Source organism: Solanum tuberosum, unplaced genomic scaffold (genome assembly GCF_000226075.1).
Source record: "Solanum tuberosum cultivar DM 1-3 516 R44 unplaced genomic scaffold, SolTub_3.0 scf00098, whole genome shotgun sequence".
In the NCBI taxonomy this organism is placed as follows: domain Eukaryota; kingdom Viridiplantae; phylum Streptophyta; class Magnoliopsida; order Solanales; family Solanaceae; genus Solanum; species Solanum tuberosum.
In genome coordinates, this window is record NW_006239026.1 from 944,734 (window position 1) to 966,964 (window position 22,231).

The 22,231-nt window shown below is 32.6% G+C and overlaps 3 protein-coding genes across 3 annotated transcripts; 2 read left to right on the forward strand and 1 right to left on the reverse strand.

Annotated features, from left to right (window-relative positions):
• Window positions 1-2,467: 2,467 nt before the first annotated feature.
• LOC102583076 (cytokinin riboside 5'-monophosphate phosphoribohydrolase LOG7-like) lies at window positions 2,468-8,446 on the forward strand. Its single transcript, XM_006348420.2, has 7 exons — window positions 2,468-2,641; window positions 4,083-4,180; window positions 5,651-5,681; window positions 5,880-5,979; window positions 6,077-6,147; window positions 7,652-7,795; window positions 8,067-8,446. The coding sequence occupies exons 1-7, from the start codon at window positions 2,531-2,533 to the stop codon at window positions 8,166-8,168; spliced, it is 657 nt and encodes a 218-aa protein (XP_006348482.1). The 5' UTR covers window positions 2,468-2,530; the 3' UTR covers window positions 8,169-8,446.
• Window positions 8,447-12,162: 3,716 nt separating this feature from the next.
• On the forward strand, window positions 12,163-14,671 carry LOC102583404 (pentatricopeptide repeat-containing protein At3g49730-like). The gene has a single exon (XM_006348421.2). It carries the CDS (start codon window positions 12,309-12,311, stop codon window positions 14,184-14,186), a length of 1,878 nt encoding a protein of 625 aa, XP_006348483.1. The 5' UTR covers window positions 12,163-12,308; the 3' UTR covers window positions 14,187-14,671.
• Window positions 14,672-14,807: 136 nt separating this feature from the next.
• On the reverse strand, window positions 14,808-19,633 carry LOC102583732 (2-Cys peroxiredoxin BAS1, chloroplastic). Its single transcript, XM_006348422.2, has 7 exons — window positions 19,365-19,633; window positions 18,091-18,165; window positions 17,415-17,496; window positions 17,222-17,301; window positions 15,987-16,112; window positions 15,240-15,353; window positions 14,808-15,146 (listed from the first exon to the last, which is right to left on the reverse strand). Exons 1-7 carry the CDS (start codon window positions 19,587-19,589, stop codon window positions 15,030-15,032), a joined length of 819 nt encoding a protein of 272 aa, XP_006348484.1. The 5' UTR covers window positions 19,590-19,633; the 3' UTR covers window positions 14,808-15,029.
• Between the last annotated feature and the right edge of the window lie 2,598 nt (window positions 19,634-22,231).

Genomic DNA, 22,231 nt, shown 5'->3' on the forward strand with positions numbered 1-22,231 from the left:
GATATAACAATTATTATACAAATTTAAGATTAATATCTTAATTACTATTTAGACAGACAAATTATTACTCGTTAACAAAAAAAGTTAAGACAAGATCATTACATCAATGCATCAAATCAATTTTTGCCTTTCAAGATGCCTAATGAAATTTACAATCCTAATTCATTAATATCTTGAAATATAAAATTCACTATATCCATAATAAGCCGTTAATTAACGACTACACGTGCACTCCGTTCTGTATATATAAATTAAAATTGTCCAAAGGGGTATAAATGAATATTTGAAGAAACTTTAGATGGGGAAAAAGGACCAAAAACAGATGTATAAACAGTATAATAATAGTATATTACTTTTTGGAAACAATATTTAAATAATTGAAGGGACAGAATGTATGTAGTAAGTACAAAATAAGTAACATATAATACATTAAATAAACGTTTAAAATGAGAAACTAGATCTCTTAAATTATACTGGTTAGCCAGTAACTGAAAACAGTATCAGCACTTCACAAATTGAAAAAAAAGTCTCAACTGTATACACTGTACCCATTAGAGTGGTCGAATTGATTTGATCAATTGATCTATATATCAAATAAAAAAATATCAAGTTTGAAATTCTATTTTTGCTTATTCAATTGAAGTCGTTGCATAAATTTTATCTGATGTGATTTATCTTTTAATAATTGTGTGTGTATCTCAACTTCTAATCAGAGATCTCAATTTCGAGCTCTATATATAGAAAAATCCTTAGTAGAAAGAGATAGTCCAAAATGACTTTTATATCGCGCGAATTTATATTAATCGATCTGTAATATAAATATGAGACGCATCCAGTGAATTACTTTTAAAAAAAAAGAGTGAAGGACCGAAAATAGACTTGACTATTCGAAAAAGATTAAATATACTGATCCCTCATTCATTTATTTGACTAAAAAATATCCTTTAAGTCCACCTTCTTTTTAATCCAATTTTACCCTTCAAACTAACTTTTTTTTTTCTTCTATTATTATTATTATGATGATGATGATTTATTGTGTGGCCTCTTTTTATTGGTTGAAATTAAATCTCTAATGCATCAAAAAAAAATCTACCCATCTTGATTCATATATGAGATAACTTCTTTCATTACTAAGATATAGGGGGTGGATTAAATAATCTCAAAACTTTCGAATACTTTCAACTAAACATTGAATAAAATAATCATGCATTTTCTCTCTGAGATAATTATAATACCTTATACATTATACCAAACAATTTCTAAAACTTTAGAGTCCAAAAGCTAAACGTAATAATGAATTGGGAAGAGGGACTAACAAGGAGTTTGATAGTCTCTGATAGGATGATGCCATGTAATAAATAAAAATAATAATAATATTAATAATGATAAGAGAAAAAAAAAACTATTAGTTTTAAGGATAAAAATAGATCAAAAAAGTTAAATGAGGGTTAATTTTTAGTCAAATACTTCTTCTGTTCCTATTTACTTGTCAATTTTTGACTAGACATACTTATTAAGAAAATAATAATTGATATAGTAAGTTTACCATTTTATCCTTATTAACCGATAGAATCCTAAAATCAATTTACTGAATAAAGATGTTCTACCTTTTACAAAAAAATAAATCGAGGATATAATAAGTAAAACAAAACTCCCTCTGTCCTAATTTATGTGATACTTTTCATTTTTCGAGAGTCAAACAATTTATATTTGTAAACTATGTAAAAGGAACTATAAGTCACAATAATTGATAATTTAAAATGTTAAAAAGATCTATGAAAAACTTACGATTAAAGATAAACTTGTTTGAATCTCAAAATCTGAAAAATACCTCATAAAATAAGACGGAGATATTTTTTTTTCTTGATTTGTCAAAAAAAGGCAAGTAAGAAATCAAAATTAGACAAGTAAAAACGGACAGAATGAGTAAATGAACAAGCCATTTTTTAAAGGAAAAAAGGACAAATACATCCCCGAACTATCGTAAATGGTATGCAGATACCCTTCGTCATACTTTTGGGACATTGGTGCCCTTGTCGTCCAAAAATTAGAGCATATATACCTTTTATACTAACGGACATACACGTGTCATAATCTTATCCATCGATTAAATATCGAATCGACGGATAAGATTGCGTCATGTGTCCCTATTTAGTCTTCCGTTAGAGTGAAGGGCATAAATGCTCTAGTTTTTAGATGGCAAGGGCATCAATATCCCAATAATATGACGGAGGGTATCTGCATACCATTTACGATATTTCGAGGGTATATTTGTCCTTTTATAGGTCAAGAATTTGTGGCCCTTTTTTCCCATGGTAAAATAATACTTTGAACATGGGGCCTATAAATACTCTCTATTTCTCTTCTCATCATAAAGGCATTTAAAAAAAAAAAACTTTGCTTTTGTTCTGTTCTCTTTCATTCTCCCAAAATTCTTCTTTGCTTAACATTCCTTTTAGTCTAATCAATCATTATTCACATATATACATAATATATATAAATAATATACATCTAGAAAAAAAGACAAAAAATGGAAGAAGAAAAAAGATCAAAGTTTAAGAGGATTTGTGTTTTTTGTGGAAGTAGTTCTGGGAAAAAACCTACTTATCAAGAAGCTGCTACTGAATTAGGAAAACAACTGGTAAACAAAAAAAATCCATTTTTTTTTCATTTTCTCTTATTGTTGTTATTATTATTCATTTTCTGGTTTCAAGAATCAGAAACTTTTGTGCTTTTTTAGTTTTTATGGATAAAAATCTGTTCTTTGTTGTAATGTAAGTTGAAAAATGGTTGAAATTAGGAACCCCATTTTGAGTTATTGAGTTTTTGTTCATTCTTTGGTTTTCAAGAATTATAAAGTTTTGTGCTTTTTATTGATAAAAATCTGTTCTTTTTAGTAATGTAAGCTGGAAAATGGTTGAAATTAGGAACCCCATTTTGAGTTTTTGAGTTTTTGTTCATTCTCTGATTTTCTAGAATCATAAAGTTTTGTGATTTTTATGGATAAAAAATTGTTCTTTTTAGGAATGTAAGCTGATAAATGGTTGAAATTAGGAACCCCATTTTGAGTTTTTGTTCTTTCTCTGATTTTCTAGAATCATAAAGTTTTGTGCTATTTATGGATAAAAATCTGTTCTTTTTAGTAATGTAAGCTGAAAAATGGTTGAAATCAAGAATCCCATTTTGAGTGTCTGTTTATTTTGTGTTCCATTTTAAATGATTCCAACATGTTTTATTGTTGTTGTCATTTTCAAGAAGCAGAAAGTTTTGTGCTTTTCTTGAAAAAGGTCTGTTCTTTTTGGATACTATCATCTAATCATCAAATGTAAGTTGAAAATTGGTTGAAATCAAGAAACCCCATTTGGTGTTTTTGAGTTTCCAACATGGGGTTTTTCTTTTCTCACATATCTTTCTTAAAAAACAGAACTTTTTAATGTAGGGTTTATCTTTTGTTTGGCATGACAGAGAGATAAAAAATGGTGTTGCTAGCTGTTACATGTCTGTCAGTTGAGCAGCCTTCCTGCATGATCTTAGTTTATGGGGTCACTATAAAAAAAAATTGCCTTATAATTAGGAGCCAAACATGCCACTTTGATATCATGACCCCCTTCTCTTTAAGGTCTAAAATTTACCCAAACTCCTTTAGATGTTCTTTTTATGTTTTTGATGTAAAAGTATGCATGTGGGATTTAAACAAATACTAGTAGTGTAATATTTTTGTGCATATGTTGAGCTAATCTTGATTTTCATGCTTGTTTTCTTGATGTGTGTGTGTGAATTTTGAGTTAGTATAGTAAATTTTTCCCTTTGCACTTTTTGTTCTGTTTGAAATCTGTCTGCACATACTCTATCCTCTTCAGACTCCACTCTGCACGACTACTTTGGTGTATTGTTGTTTAGGGTAAAGATTCCTTTTTTTGCTTGTGCTCTACTCTCTTCGGACTCCACTCCGTTCGAATACATTGGTATATTGTATTTTATGGTTAAAATAAATTTGTAGTGATGATGATGGGGTTGTGAAATGGTGAAATGGGTTGTTGACACGTGTAATGTTTCTTGATGTTATTGGTTTTGTGTTGAAGGTGGAGAAAGGGATTGATTTGGTGTATGGAGGAGGAAGTGTGGGTCTAATGGGACTTGTTTCTCAGGCTGTTCATGATGGTGGGCGCCATGTTCTTGGGTAATTAATCCCCTATCCTCTTTTCTATACATAGTATATACATACAATATACTATATATACACACTCTCTCTCTATATATATGTATATCACTTTCTCTCACTATAACACAAACATAGATAAGACACACTTACATAGGAAAAAGGTTTTGATGTTGAAGTCTTCAAAGACAACCATCATTTAAGCCTCATAATTTTGGTCTATCTTTGATTCTAGCTAGCGCGGGATGCCTCGTGTACCAGACTAACCCCTTTTTTTTGTTCAAGCTAATGGGGTTGGTGAAAAATAACATGTCTTCCACTTGCTTTATCTCTTCTTTCTTTTCCGTTATATATGTGATATAGTTTGGATGGACACAGAATTTAAGAAAAAGACCAAGACTTTTAATGGAACAATGAAGTATAATAAGATCGTGTTATTCTTTTCGAAACAGACTAACAAAGAAATAGTGTTAAACAAGATGGAACAAAGGCAATGATATTTATTTAATGTTTTAGACTATAGACCATGTAAGGGCAGACATCATTGGATCAAATGTTGGTTTTGTTGATAATTAATGTTTGGTGTTGTCATCTATTGAAGAAACAAAAACTAATCCTTTTGTTACACTTGTAGTGAACAGCTTCTTAACATGTGAAAACTGAAAAAGTACTCTGTAAATCTTTTATAGTAACAAGAAATCCTCTAAAAGTGTCTTTTGTGGTATGACCTTAATCCATTTTGGTTTGTGGAATGTCTGTCACAAAGGCAAAAGGAAGTGTATAAAGTTAGAAGCCTTTTTAGGCACTGATTGATGTCACACTCCAACGTTAGATCATCATCAGACACGAATCTGTCGACATTTTTGAAAAGTTCAAGCAACGTAAATATGTGCCAAATAATAGTTTTCTTGGTGACTTTGTGCCTCATTACTTAACCCCACAGTCATGTTGATGTCACATGTCCAATGTTGGATCATCATCTGATCTGTTGGCATTTTTTAGAAGTTCGAGCAACATTGTCCCATAGTAAATATGTACCAAATAATTGTTTTCTTGTTAACTTTGTGCCTCATTTCTTATCCCCACATTTATGTTCCTTGAATATCCAAAAATATACTACTTTTAGGTAATCTGACATGCATTTGTCAACACTTTTTGAAAAGTTTGAGCAACCATGTCGCACAACAAGCACAACAAACAATAGTTTTCTTGATTTTTGCCTCATTTATGATGCTCGGATTTTTCAAAAAAGATGTCACCCCATGTTGAATCATCCGAACATGTTCTAATTTTGGAAGATCTTATCTAACATTTTTGCGAAGTTTGAGCAACATTGTCCCACATGAGTAAATATGTGCAAACCTTTCTTTTTGGGCGAGTTAACTATCTATCTATCTATATATATATATATATTTATGCTTTTACTTTTGGGATATTCTTATAATGTTATTAATCTATATTTATATTTTCTTTTTTTTTTGGAACTTGCAGAGTAATTCCTAGGACTCTCATGCCTAGAGAGGTAATAATACTTAATACTAAACTTGAAAATCATAGTGTAAATTTCATTTCTTTTTAATGTTTTGCTAATTTGATACTTATGATACATGTTGTCAAAACTTTTTAGTCTGGACAATGTTGTTCCTTGTATACTTAAAACTATAATGTTCAGACTCTAAAAATATTGTTGCACCTGTGTCGGATTTTTCATTGCTAATAGATAACGGGCGAAACAATCGGAGAAGTGAGAGCAGTGTCTGGAATGCATCAAAGAAAGGCTGAAATGGCAAGACAAGCTGATGCCTTCATTGCCCTTCCTGGTATAATATTTTGCTCGAACTCTTCAAAAATTTCACATGGTCGATATGTATCGGATCCATTGCACGTTAACGTTTACTTTTTTCGAAATTTTTTCAGGTGGTTATGGTACACTCGAAGAACTTCTTGAAGTCATTACATGGGCTCAACTTGGAATCCACCGTAAACCTGTGAGAAATCTGTCCTTTAGATTATATATTACTCTTAAGAAATTTACTTGGCCATAAAAAGTGTTATGTAATGTGCAAATCGAAGCATTTTGCCATCAGAGTTGGATTCAGGATTTTAATTCTCGTTTTGAGTTTAGGAAATAACCTATCTACCTACTACCTTTACGAAGTAACAATAAGGTTGCGTACACACTAGATATCCCCTCGTCAGACCTCACTAATGAGACTATACTGACATAGTTGAGTAATACTAAGTGTCATGCTTACGTTATAACGCGAAAAAAAACATGCTTAGGTAAGCGTATGACAAAATTAACAATAGAATGATGGATATTTTAAGGTAAAGTTTTACAAATAGATATCAAAAGGTAATCAAGAAATTTGGTGAAAACTTGTTTTCTTAAGTTGGTCATAGCATGAAAATTTAACCCTTTTTGACTAAAATTATTCTCCATGTAATCATTCTCCAAAGAGAAAAAAAAGTAACATTTTTCTCAACAAAAAAAGTGTCTTAGTGTCATTTTCATCTATCTTCTCTAAGCTATATTAATATTTGTTGTTGATACGGTTCTGTTCCTCTCATTTCGATATTTCTTTTCAAATTCTATATTTAAGACGAGAGTCTTTCAGAAACATTCTTTCTATCTCTACTAAATAGGAGTAAAATTGCGTAACAACCACCGACTTAAGACTCTATTTGTGTGAATATATTGAATATGTCGTTGTTGTGGTGCTTATATACAAACTTTCAAGATTTCACCTCCTATGCCTTGTTGTTAATTCAACTTGAGAATTGAAAAATATGGATCTTGACATTTTGTGTCACCATGTTTCTCAACTTACCATCTTTGCACATTCTTAAGTACTTTATAATAAAAAATAAATATGTTATTATCATTATTCTTTGCGAGATTTTTTTTTTCTTTTCAAAGTCAACAATACTTAAATCAAATTAAAAAGGAGATTAAGAAAGTATCAAATCACGTGTTCCTTATAATTTGGTTCACATGGAAAGATAATACTTGTGTCATTTGAGTTCTAATCTCTATTAATCGTTAATCATGCTTTATTGAACAACCATTACAAGAAAAAAAAAATCTTGGTCAAATGAAAGCTATTTTTTTGGCTTTGATAAAATATAAATACAATCTACGTACTATTCTAGAAAATATAGCTTATTAGATTCTAGATATATAATCGCCTATCTAAAAATATTTTTGATCGAACAGTCAAAAGAAATATTATAGTGTTATAATCGGAGGTTTAGCTCAATCAACAAAAGTTTTGAAATCACATCACTACTAAGAAAAAATGTATTCATCGTCAAATAGGATTAATATTAACAACAAATTTTATTGTTTATCTACAAAATCTATTCGTCGTTCAACTTTCTTTTTTGAAGTAGTGCTTGTATCTAGCTTCATAAGTTTAAGTTCTATATCAAAATTTTAATTTTTTGAGCTTTGACTTATATTAATTGAGTTCTGTCAAACTCGTAACGCAGGTGGGGCTATTGAATGTGGAGGGATACTACAATTCTTTATTGAGTTTTCTTGATAAGGCAGTGGATGAAGGCTTTATTTCACCAATTGCTCGTAAAATTATTGTGTCTGCTCAAACTGCCCAACAATTAGTCAAACAACTTGAGGTAATTTAATTTAATTAATTAATTAAACACTATGATCTATTAATATTTATATATAAATATATTAAGTGTCATATATTTTTATTAGAAATCATTAAAATTTTAGTTTTTAACTTATCAATTGTTAGATGATATATAGCTATATAAATATTTCAGAACTATTTATTAATTCGTTCTGATGTTTTTTCTAATTTTAACCTATGATCGACTTTTATTTTTTAAGGAAGAATATTTAAATTATTATTTGTTTTAATTTTTTTTAATTAATTCACAGGAACATATTCCAGAGACTGATGAAATCACATCAAATTTGATATGGGATGAAGGAATTCAAAGATTTAATTACACAACTACTGAATCTGAAGTTTCTACTTAATTATTAAGTTATGTTTTTATTTTGGAACTTTGGTATATAAATATATTATATTATATAAGTATATATAGTGATGTTGCTAAGGGTTTTTGTTGGAAGAAAAATGTTTTTTTTTTGTGGGGGTTGATGGCTCAAAATTGCAACATACATATTTTGGAAGAAAAAAAAAGGGAAATATGAAGGAAATATATGTTTAATTTTTCTTATTTTTTGTAGATTTTGTAATAGGGTTTAGTTTATGCTTTTGTGTATGTTTATTAGTAGTGTGTGTCCCTTTATGGAGAGGCAATTTATTTGCCTTGAATGTATCATGGCAACATGATTTTCTATTTATATAAATATATATATAGAATAAGAAAATACATCTGTGTTTTTTTTTGTTATTTTTTTACTCCGCGTTTGATATTCGTATTGAAATATAATGAAATGTAGATTCAAATTCACTTTAAAGAATAAAATGCTTTGTAGTAAAGGCGACTTTTATTTATGGAGATTTAAACTCGGAGATATTCTGATTAAGATTGAATGAAGTAATTACTTATTATTTCACTATAACTCTCGATGGTGCATAACTATGTAATCATATGTTTCACAAATGTAGGGTGTGTGATCAATTTTTGGAATAAAGCAATATCAACGGTTAACTATGAATTCTTGTTTTGATTTCTTACTTGGCGTTCGATATCGGTGTCAGTGGTGAATCTAGGATTTTCACCAAGGAGTTCAAAGTTTGAAGAAATAGACACGCTTACTAGTCGAAAGGTTTCAACATTTACTATCTATATACATAAAAATATATTTTAACCATATATAAATAGGAGTATAATTTTTCTTCGAAGTCAGGTTTGGATGACCCACTCAATCATAACGTGGCTCCGTCCATGCAAGTGTTGTGGTCATGATGAAATCAGGATTTACGTAAAAAAATCTCACATTGAACAGTAATATGCTTCTTAGCAAAGACGATTCCATTATGTCGAGATTTTATGTTAAGATTGAATGAGTACTTACTGTTCCACCCGAACTCTCGTTCTAGCGAAAATATGTAATCATTGTCATTTTAAACGAATAAAGTAATATCAACCGTTAAATCTGTTGAAATTATCAAACTTATTGGGCCGAGGACCCGTTAATTATGAGATGATGGGCCCATATATTGGGCTTTAGATAGTGACCGTTTAACTGCCAGTCCAACGGATAGAAAGGTGGGCCGGGCCCATTACACTCGTCTTGTGCTAATCAAGATTGTAATATTCAATTATTGTACTATATTGCTAATGATTAATGATTAATAATTTATGCTATAGTACTTTGTTTGTCTTATTATTAAGATCATTATTATTAATTAAAAATATCAATATTAGTTGTTTACTTATTTCTTTACACGTCTCTTAAGAAATCATTAATAAGAGGCATAGTTTTACTGATTTACTCCTTATAAAGTTTTTTTAAAATCTTATAAATTTTCTTACATTTTTTTTAAAAAAAGTAATTAATTATAAAGGTAATATGAGAAAATTTTAATTAATTTATCTTAATTTTATAAATTGACAAATAATTTAGGATAACTGCTTATAATAATGTGAACATCTAATATGAAACAACGGAGTGTTCTTTTGCAAAAATAGAAGATGTTCCATAAATAAAATTTAGAGCGAAAGCATTTGAATAATAGTTATTGACAAACCTAAAAGATCGTTAATATATTTGACCTTAAACGAAAACCAAAAAAGCTTGAAGGAATAAGAACTAAATAGTGATCAATATTTTTTTTTATAAAAAAAATCATTATACAATCATTATCTTTTCTTAAAAGAAACATATATGATCCATCTTTTAAAATATAAATATAAATGTAGGCATTATTTGGATTCTTGATTCCATTCTTATCAAAGAACAAGAACTTATGAAGGACCTCGCAATATTATATTCTTTGTTGGGGATTTGGAGGCACAATTCAACACTAATTGATTATTCTTCTATAGCTAAATTATTATATTCCATGTTATATATATATATATATATGTTACATTATTTGTTTTCATCTTTTAATTTTTATTTTTTGCTTAAAGAAACTTTTGGAGAAAGTTTCTAAGCTTTTGATAAGGGTTATTGATATTTATATCAATCGATCATTGACGAAAAGTTATTATATATTTTAGTGTTCGTTGAACCATTTCATCGATTAACTGCTCTTTTTAATTAAGAACATTTCTCTTTACCAAAAAAAATGTTGAAAGGGATATTAGCCCTTCGATAAATAAGGGTATTGACCAACATGGTACGCAAGATTTGAAATTCTTCTTTCTCAGAGTCATATGTTTTGTATTCACATGACTAATATACATAATGTTGAGACAAATCTAATTTTTAATATATTTTTAAACTTAGTTTTGTCATGGGTTTAGAATTATTGGTAGGTGTTGGTCCCTAAAATTGTCTCCATTTTACTCTACATTTAAAATTGATCCATAAATAAGTTCCAAAATATTATAAGTGTATGTAAGTGGAAGCAAACAATTTTGTCTCTTTTTCCTTGAGCAAATCTGCAAAAACTAATATTTTTATTAAATATTAATAATGAAATTGTTATTGTTCTCATCATATTTTAGATGCTTTATCAACCGTTTCATAATCAATCATATTAATATATTATATAAAGTATCTTATATGCATTAACCATATAAGATATATATAATATACTATCGATATATTTTAACTTTTGATTACATGTGAGTTTTTATTTTTAATAGGTTATCAATTAATTTGGAATTTTAGTTTAAAATCTTTTAGTAGTTACTTGTAATGATTTGATTATTAAATAAATAAATATCTTTTAATCCCTAACCTTTACTATATGATGATTAATTATTTAAGCATCTTGGATGAATGGAATTAGACAATTGGTCAACATAATAATGACCACAATGGGTGGGTATATACATGTGAGCTACATTAATATATCTATTGGATATTTTGTTATCAACACTAAGATCCTCAAAGTAGGCAACACAATTTTTTCCCCTCACCTGGTGTCCGATATTAATATTAATATTTTAATTAATTCGAACTTAGCAACAATAAAAAATGGAACGGGAGAACCCGTACAGATTACTTTTCACTTCTTTTTTTTTGCATTTGAAGAAATAAGTTCGCATAAAATTCATATATTCGAACCAAAATATGCTTTTGAAATTTATTACGGGTTTTATTCTACCCATTTTAAAAAGAAAATAATGTTAAATTGATCTTACACAATAATTAATATTTAATATATAAATAGAATATCTAAGATTACCAGTAATATATTTGGAGATTTTGACCAAATGTTTTGATAATTTACTACACTACATGACAAAAAAAATATTGTCATCACTAAAAGATTTCTCTTCTTTACATAAAAATAGCAACTTAATTATTAAATAATTTTCAAAAACTTACATAAATCTCACTACTTTAGGAGTTAATTACTTAGATACACTCTAGTTTGCAATATTACGAATCTTATCAGATTTGAGTGCGTTCGAATATGTCTAGATACATGTATCTCGGAATACATGAGTCAAAATTAGATGTAATTTATTCTAGATACATTATATCTAAGTAGATACGCATGGATCCACGATACATAAGAAATATCGCTGCCCTCCCTCATCCCCCCCGCCTCCTCTCTCCCCATCTCGTTTGCCACTCTCTTATGTATTTGGGATACATGACTATCTCACTCGTCTCTCACCCTATTTTAGTTTTAGTGTATTTGGTGACAAAAATACATGTATCTAGGTGTATCATCCTCATTATATGATAGAAAACTCTTAATTAATGGTAAGATACGTAATTATTTAAAAGTATAGATAGAATCGGTATATATGAATGTATGGCTAAGCCATCTAAATGATTTTGTTTGGGCCGCAGTTCACCATTTCAGCCCAACTAAATTGGGCCAATTATTAAGTGGGGTTCTCTTCAAAAATTAGTTATATTATCTTGGCCCAACCATAATACACCAAACCACCGTAGCGCCGTCGACCGCCACCTTCCTCGACCGTGAACCGCCGTGTTCATCTTTAAAGTCGCAGAACTCTCGATAATCTCAGCCAAAATCCAAAACCCAGTTCGGAAAACCAAATTTGAAGTGTCCAAATGTTGAAAACTATCACTCTTTTGCGTTCATCACTGAGCTTGCGAGCAGCTTATTCACTGCATATCTCACCGGAAAACGCCTATGTTTCTTCAAAGGGTAAATCTTTTTACCATTCTGAATCGACCCTTTTAAGCTCTTCTACTTTTTTGAACAAAAATCATGATGAATTTTCAGCTGATGTAGAGAAAGTTTATAGAATTTTAAGAAAATTTCACTCTAGGGTTCCTAAACTTGAGCTTGCTTTGTTAGAATCTGGTGTTGTAGCTCGTTCAGGGTTAACTGAACGTGTGTTGAATCGTTGTGGTGATGCTGGGAATTTAGGGTATAGATTTTTTGTATGGGTGTCAAAGCAACCTGGTTATAGGCATAGTCATGATGCTTATAAAGCAATGATAAAGATTTTAGGGAAAATGAGACAGTTTGGTACTGTATGGGCACTTGTTGAAGAGATGAGGATAGAGAATCCTCAGTTTTTGACACCAGAAGTGTTTATTGTGTTGATGAGGAGATTCGCGTCGGGGAGGATGGTAAAGAAAGCAATTGAAGTATTGGATGAGATGCCTAAATATGGTGTTGAGCCAGATGAGTATGTTTTTGGGTGTTTGTTGGATGCTTTGTGTAAAAATGGTAGTGTGAAAGAGGCAGCTGCATTGTTTGATGAAATGAGGTTTAGGTTTAGCCCTACGATTAAGCATTTTACGTCGTTGTTATATGGTTGGTGTAAAGAAGGTAAGCTTATAGAGGCGAAAGTTGTGTTGGTGAAAATGAGGGAGGCGGGTTTTGAGCCTGACATTGTGGTTTATAACAATTTGCTTAATGGTTATGCGGTGTCTAGGAAAATGGCTGATGCATTTGATCTGTTGCAGGAGATGAGAAGAAAAGGTTGCAATCCTAATGAAACTTCGTTTACGATAGTAATTCAGGCACTTTGTTTGCAGGACAAGATGGAGGAAGCTATGCGGGTATTCTTGGATATGGAGAGAAGTGGATGTGAAGGTGATGTCGTAACATATACTACTTTGATAAGTGGATTTTGTAAGTGGGGAAAGATTGAAAAGGGTTATGAACTTGTGGATACTATGCTGCAGAAAGGGTATAACCCGAATCAGACTACTTATTTACATATAATGTTGGCTCATGAGAAGAAGGAAGAGTTGGAAGAGTGTTTGGAACTTGTGAAGGAAATGGGAAAGATCGGTATACCTCCTGACCATAGCATCTATAATATAGTAATCCGCTTAGCGTGTAAATTGGGGGAAATCGATGAAGGTGTGCGAGTATGGAACCAAATAGAAGCAAATGGGATCAGTCCAGGGGTTGACACCTTTATCATTATGATTAATGGTTTTGTTGAACAAGGGCGTCTAATAGAAGCGTGTGATCACTTTAAAGAAATGATTGGAAGAGGTCTTCTGTCTGCTCCTCAATATGGTACTCTGAAGGACCTATTGAATTCGCTTTTACGAGCAGAAAAACTTGAACTGTGTAAAGATGTCTGGAGTTGCATAATGACCAAAGGATGTGAGCTTAATGTGTCTGCGTGGACCATTTGGATTCACGCATTGTTTTCAAATGGACATGTGAAAGAGGCTTGTGCATACTGTTTAGATATGATGGATGCTGGCTTGATGCCTCAGCCCGACACATTCGCCAAGCTTATGAAAGGTCTAAGGAAGCTTTATAATAGAGAGATTGCTGCAGAGATTACAGAAAAAGCGAGGAAAATGGCTGAACAGAGAAATATGACTTTCAAGATGTACAAGAGACGTGGTGAAAGAGACTTGAAAGAAAAAGCTAAGACACAAATAGATGGGAGAAAAAGGAGAGCTCGTCGACGACGTTGGGGTAGCCATCATAGTCAGGACAAGACATTGTAATATGAGATATCAGTGAGGATGCTGCTACTGCATTGATGCTATTTGACTGCATATTACGTTAAGGGTACAAACCTCTATAACTAGCTTAATTCACTAAAAGTTAGTGAACGGTACATTGCGAGCTTCTTGTTCAAAAAAGCAGAATAGCTTAAAAGGGTCGATTCAGAATGGTAAAAAGATTTACCCTTTGAAGAAACTGAGGCGTTTTCTGGTAAGATATGCAGTGAATAGGCTGCAAGGAAGCTTTTGACATCTGAGATGCTTGAAATCTATTCCAATTTTGTTGAATGAGATACTTCACCAAGGAAGTAGCACTTGACCTTAAACCTTTTAAGGTTCCATTTTCAAGGCTTTATTTGTAGCTGATGTTATAGTGAAATTGTTACATGAACTTTACTGGCTCTTGTTAGTTCATCTATTGAGAAAAAGAAACAAGCTGTAAAAGTTGTCATCAATCTTTCTGTACATAGTATGAACCAATTTGTGCACATCTTGACTATAACTAATTTATATATCAAGTCCGTCTTGTATGCACAAATTGCTAATATATGTGTCTGACCACCAAGACTGAGACAAAGACTACACTGTCACATACACAACACACTTGAATCTTGACATAGGTGATTAATTTCAAACATAGAAGTTTTGAGAACCATCCTTTTACATGCTGTCATTATCAATCTATGATCTAAGTTCAGAATATGTAGAAGACTTGGGCATACATTATTCGGAGAAATGCTCAAAACTCGAAGTAGGTAGGTCGAGGAAAAAAAAGTTACAGAAGCTCTTCAACCTCACTTAACAACAGATGAATAGAGATATTGCAGCCATCATCTCATCCCTTTATATGGATGCAAAGTATTCTTTGCTGCCTTTAGGATCTGGCTTCATCGACTTGTCACCAGGCTTCCACCCGGCTGGGCATACCTCATCTGGGTTCTCCTGAACATATTGCAATGCCTGTTGCAAAAGACCAAAATAATTATTACTACAATCTAAGCAGCAGATTGTCTAATGATAGTAGTGATATTGGTGTCGCGATATGGTTATTACCTGAAGTGTTCTCAATGTTTCATCAACGCTTCGACCAATTGCAAGGTTATTAATGGTGGAGTGTTGAATAACTCCTTCCTTGTCAATGATAAAAAGTCCTCTCAACGCAATTCCCTAATACAACATAAGAAAAAACATCAGGGAGCTGATTCCACTTCAAATGATAAAGGCACTTTCATGCTTATTTTAATACTGAACCCTCACGGAAGATCCAGAGACACGTCTACTGAAAGATACCAGGCGGTTCTCATCACAAAATGCAACACTAACCGTGTTCTTGACAAATTTTAAAGCAAAATTAAAAGATGTCTTGCACAAAGCCTTTTCAAAATGAGGCAAACTTTAGCAGTCATTCTCTGATGTCTATAGAAAAATGGTGCAGAACTGCATAGAAGCAGATTTCCATTCAGTCTCGGAATAAATCATAAAGACCACGGCTGACAGCTATGAAATTCATGGTTATGAGGTTGAACAGAATCTAAGGTGATAATAGCAACAAAAAACAGTCAGTCAAGTGAAATGGAGAAAGGCACACACAATACCCAACCTAAAGCACTTATGCAACATGTTTATGTGCTTGATTGCTTGTGTCACTGCATCCAAAGTACTCTCCCCAAACTTAAAATTTCTCACTTGTATGTCTCGTAATTTAAAAACGTAGACAACTAATGAGAGGGATATGCTGGAACAATATCAACCAATAATTCTAAAAGCTACCTACGCAGTACGAAACAGCAACAATCATACCTGATCCGGTATCAGCACATTGTAAGATTTTGAAATTGACTTTGTCATATCTGAAATTAATGGATAATTCAGATCACCAAGTCCACCAGTCTTCCTTTCAGTTTGGACCCAGGCAAGGTGGGAGAACTACAAGAATACATGAGATCAACAATGTTATGAAAAATTATGCTAACATGACCAATGACAAAAATCAGTACAATTGAATAATTGGTATTAACTTGTGCCTTGTACTAAGACCATTCTTCAAGCATACGTGATATCTTGATCTACAAGTAAATCCTATTAGTATTGCTAACTAAATTACTTTTATTCACTTATTCTTCTTGCTTTTTCCAAACAACCGAGAAACCCCCAATAGTCAGCTAGCACATGGTTCAAATTCAGTGATAATGTGCCTGCTCCTCGACCCTTCTCCACTAAAACATCAGAATTTTGTTTGCATTAGCATTCGAATTTGTGACGTTCGCCTAATCCACACATCACACTTTGCACTCTTACCACTAGACCAAAGCCCTGAGGCACCTATACTTATTATTCTTCTAAATTGCTTATGTCTTGTTGATGGTGTCGCATAGATAGCTATACCAAAACCATAATTACATTTCAAGTCTCTCATTATTTTCAACTAGTTAATAGGTCCTTATTTTCAACTTCTTATCTTTCACACAAGATTTAAGCCTTGGTGTAACTAATAAAGTTGTTGTCATGTGACCATGAGGTCACGAATTCATGCTGTGGAAATAACCTCTTGCAGAAATGCATGGTAAGGTTGTATACAATACACCCTTATGGTCCGGCCCTTCTCCCGACCCCGCACGTAGCGGGATCTTAGTGCACCGGGCTGCCCTTTTTTTTAATCTTTCACATATGTATTCACTTTCTTATTCAAGATAATATTTGTTTCCAACTACAATTTCTTTTGTAATGTGCCCAGTTGACATTTCACTTGTCGCCTCTAGTTCAATATATAGTATTCGTGTTTATCTTTATTCAACTGCTTCCCCAACTATTTATGTATACCCTCGAAAATCTCTAAAGCTAATTCTATGCCACTTCTTCATCTAAGAGCACAATGCACCAAGTTCAAAACAAGTGAAAAGGGCTTTTCTAAATAAGTGAAAGGGGCTGTAGAAGAGCAGCAGCACAATGCAACAAGGCACAGACCATTTAGGTACGCTTTCCAAGTAACGAATCAGCCACTTTAGAGGAAAATTTTGAATGAAAGAAAGACATACCACACTGTCTATCGAGACACCCAATATTTCTGTGTTCACGTTCTTAAATTCTTCATAACGATCACTGAAAGCAGTAATCTCTACAGTAGAAGGAATAGATAATATCAAAACAATACATTAAGAAATCACCATAATCAGTTAAATATATTATAATTGAAACTAGCAGCTGAGTGATATTTAGGGACAAGCTGACCTGTCGGGCAAACAAAAGTGAAGTCCAGAGGGTAGAAAAAGAGAATCACGTATTTCTTCCCAATATACTCAGAAAGTTTAACCTGCAGAGAAAATACTCTTCAATTATAAATAGCCCAAGAAACCCGCCCAAAATGACTGGATGTTTAAAGGAACGTCTTGCAGTTATTTAAGGGACGAAGGAAGAGAAAAGAGCAGTTCTAGTTCTAGGAAAACATTCTATCAAAGTCTAATATAACCTAAATTGCATGAAGAAAACTTTGTATATTGAAGTTCTGCTGCACTGTGTTCCTTCCATATCCTGATTCCTTCACTAATTGCTATTCAAAAAGGTTAGCTAACAAGTAACATGCCTTCATGAAGTAATCTTTACTCTTTTGCCAATCAAATGAATAAAGTGTTCATCAATAGAAGATCTCCTAACAGCAAGATACAAACTTTTGCAGCAAGGCCACTGAGATGGCGGATAATTCTTTTTTCTCTTTTTAATGGAAGAAATGGCAGGTCCTTGCAATAAATGAAAAAGGAGGAAGTCGAAAAGAAAAAAAGGTAAAAGCTCTTAATTTGATAAGCAGAAAAGCGAAACACACGGACATAGATACATACACACACAGGGGGATCTCGGACTAACAATTAATAATTTAACACTGCCAATTCATTTAACACCAATATATTACCTTGATGAACTCTTGATCGAAAACAGCCTCAGCCTCAAAATCTGGTGCTTTATTTCCAACAAGTGGGACTTCACTCTGTTGGGAGAAGTAACAAGAAATGACATTAGTTAGAGAGATGAATCACTATCCAGAAACAAGGAAAGAGCAAAAACCAAATTGTATGGGAATTCAACAGTCAAAAATAGGAAATAGGAGTGTATGTTTATTTAACTTGGTCTTCGAAAGTAGTTTGTCTATTTTTTAAATATAAATAAAAGTACACAATCACATGAAGATTTTAATATCTATCTGAAACACCAATAGTTGATCATATTATGTCTAATTAGTTTCTAAAATCTTCATGTAGAAAGACATGCCTGGAATTTGTTTTCTTCTAGTTTAATAACGTTCTTGCGGGGCAAGGGAGAGGCGAAGACTCAATGCTATGTAATTTCTCGACCCTTTTCAAAAAGACAGAACCTGCAGAGCCAGGATGTAACTAATTCACCCTGTACATAAAATATGGTTCTAGTTCTACTATGAATCTGTGCAAGTAAGACCCAAGTGAAAAGAATTATATATTGCCAAACAAGGAGACATTCACTGAATCTAGTCTATAAAAGAATGAAAATAGCTTAGAAATCCAACTACAGTTCAGTATATCCTGAACAAATAATTCAAGCACTAAGAACTTCTGATAACATGATATATAGAAGCATAATCAAGGAAAAATCTTAATCTTTGACAAGAGCATCGACCCGTGAACACACTCGCGATAGGCACATAGAAGAGCCTATATCGAAAATAAAACGAAACCACATTGAACTTCAATACTCAACTCCACTATACCAAAGAAAAAAAAAAATCCTTTATCATAACCCAAAAATCCCCAGGCAATGGCACACAGTAATAGACCTATCTTGCAGCTAATCCACAAATCACAAGTTGCCTATGCCACTAGAATCCAAGCAGCACTCATACTAAAATTGACAGAAAAACATACCCAATGTAATTCCACAAGTAGAGTCTAGCGAGCATAGAGTATACGCAAACCTTACCCCTACCTCGTAAATGCAGATTCACTCATATGAACTCCTTGCCCCTTTCCCCCATCCCCAATGTAATAACAAAATCATTAAAAACAAAAAAAAAACTGGGAAATGGTAGAGATAACTAATCACAATCAAACGGAAAAATCTTAGTAGCTCAGTTGATTATTGATCATAGCTAACTTTTTCCCATTAAAATACTCAAATAAATGTGCAAAAAAAAGGGGGTTTCAAATGTAAGCTTACAGAGGCGCGAACGACGAAGGATCGGGATTTGTTGGTGCGAGAAGAAATGGAACGAGGGATACGAGAAACTAAAGTGTTGCAGTTGCGGAGTCCATTGAAAGATGAAGAAGATGGAACAATTGTTGACTGAGAAAATGAAGACAATTTGGGTAAAGCAGCAGCAGAAGCATAAACCCTAGGGTTTGATGAAGAGAGAAGAGCAGTAGAAGTGACACTGCAAGCCATTGAAAATGGAGGAATACAGTAGCAGTAGAATTTGTGTAACAAAAAATTGATGACTGAAATGGATATATATATATACCCTCCCTCTTTTTTTTTGGTTTCCGGGTCCATTACCACATTGAAGTCTAACTAAATTTGAATTCGTATCAAGAAATTTTGCATTTGGGATAAACTATGGCTGACATAAAATACCGAAAATCAAATTACCGAATTGAATTTTGTGGTAATTTGGTATTCGATATTTGGAAGTAAAATTTTAGTATTATGGTATTCATGATTGGGTTTGGTACGAGACAATGGTACCATTTGGTATTCGATATTTCGCGAATACCAAATTATATACTTAATAAAGGTCATATATCAATATATTTATTACTCATTAGTACAAGTTCAAAGAGAAAGCTAAAGAATAAGCATAAATAATCGAAATACATATATGTTTTAGTTGTATCAATTTATTTTTCTTAATGTCTTCTTACTTGTTGATCTTCTATAATATTGTGCCTCCACATTTAAAAAAAATAGAAATGATTGGAGAAATACTATTATCTTTGTAATACAATCGACTATAACTTTAATATGGTACTACCGAATACCATACCAAATCAAAATTTAATTTACCATTTATCGAATCGAACTTTAAGAAATTGATATTTGATATCTACTTTTAACTACCAATTATCAAATTATTGAATTCGAAATTTGAGAAATCCGAACCGAATATCGAACGTTCACCCCTAGGGTAAAATTTTTAAATTCATTTTTTTTTTTTTTATAACATTACGGAGTGATTTACAAACATTATTTTTAGATTTTTTTACAAATATATACCTTTAACTATAGATTTTTTGTCTATCGGTGATATATATTCATTAGATTCATTTATATTCATCAAAATGTTTTTTTGTATATATGATTTGTTGATATATTTGATTTTGTATAAGTTATGAAAAGAATTCTAACCGTAAAAATACACAATTTGTATATTGTACCCTGATTTTATATGATTTGTTGGTACATTTGATTTGTATAAGTTATGAAAAAATCCTAATTGTATAAATTCAGAATTTGTATATGCTTGCCCTGTATTGTATACGATTTGTTGATACATTTGATTTGTATAAGTTATGAAAAGTTTACAACTGTATAAATTCAGAATTTGTATATAATTATCTTGTTTGTATATGATTTGTTGATACATCTGATTTCTATAAGTTCTGAAAAATCCTAACTACATTAACATAAAATTTGTACATAATTACCCTATTTGTATATTTGACAAGTGAAACATACAAACAAAAATACACATAGCAAACAAAACTATAGTTATTGAGCATAATCAATGCTTCTTAAGTTTATTCTATTTGCTATTTATAAAATTTCCCCTAAAAAAATTTAGACCATCTATTTTCAAGGTCATCAGGTGTAATACAATTGGGCCTTAAATAGTAAACCTTAGCCCATTGGGTCAAATATACATTATTGAAGCTATGGTATTCAAAATTGAATCAATTTTTTTAATGAACAACTTTCACCTATAGCAAACATAAAAATCATATTTATATTTTATAGCTATAGTGTCACGACCCGATTTCTCGAGTCATGATGGCACCTACTATACCCTACCAGTAGGTAAGCCAACCCGTAACCCAGAACATCAAGCAATGAGCAAAAGGGCAGAAACTAGCTAAAACAATAATCTAAACAAGGATAACAAGGCGGAAGCAACCCAAAATAAATATATACAGAAGTCCCTCCCAGAACCTGGAAGTCACTAGTACAGAGCTATCTAATAAAGAGTACAAGTCCCAAAAGTGGACCACAACAGAGCGTGTCTCAAAGGCAACAAGACTAGCTAAAACAAAAGAAGGAGACAGAACAAACCCCAAAACGCCAAGTGCTCGCCCTCGTCTCCGAATCACAACTGCAAAAGAAGGCTGGAACTAATCACCGCTGGTAACTGGTACTGGGACCTGCATCACGAAATAGATGCAGAGCGTAGCATGAGTACCAACACAACAGGTACTCAGTAGGCATCATAGGCCGACTGAGCAAAAAGGGTAAAAACAATAAGAAAGGATAGAATCTAGACACAGAGAGGTCAAGCGGATAAGAAAAGAAAGCACACGAGCATACCAGAAACAAACTAAGTACAACTAAACTAAACCTAACTGGACCCCCATAAGCCCAGAAGGTACACTCGTGCGCAAGTTTAAATAAAACCTGAACGGACCCCCATAAGCCCGACAGGTACACAGCAAGGCTAAGTCTACTGAGAAAGAAGAAAAATTAGGCTACCAGCCCAAAGTAACTAAGATAATCCATCAGACTCCACCCAGCCAGCAGTACACTCCCAGCCCAGCTAGAAAGAGTGACCCTAGGGGGCACCCAACCAAACAGTCCACTCCCAGCCCAGCTAGAAAGAGGGACCCGTGAGTGAGGTAGATATCGCGAGTCGTCCTACCATGCAGTCATGCTCCCAGCCCAGCTAGAAAGAGCGACCCGGGGACACCCAGCCAGCAGCACACTCCCAGCCCAGCTAGAAAGAGAGGCCCGGGGGCGATCGCCGATATCACCGAGTCTACCCAGCCAGCGATACGTTCCCAGCCTAGCTAGAAAGAACGACCCCGGGGGTGATGGTATCT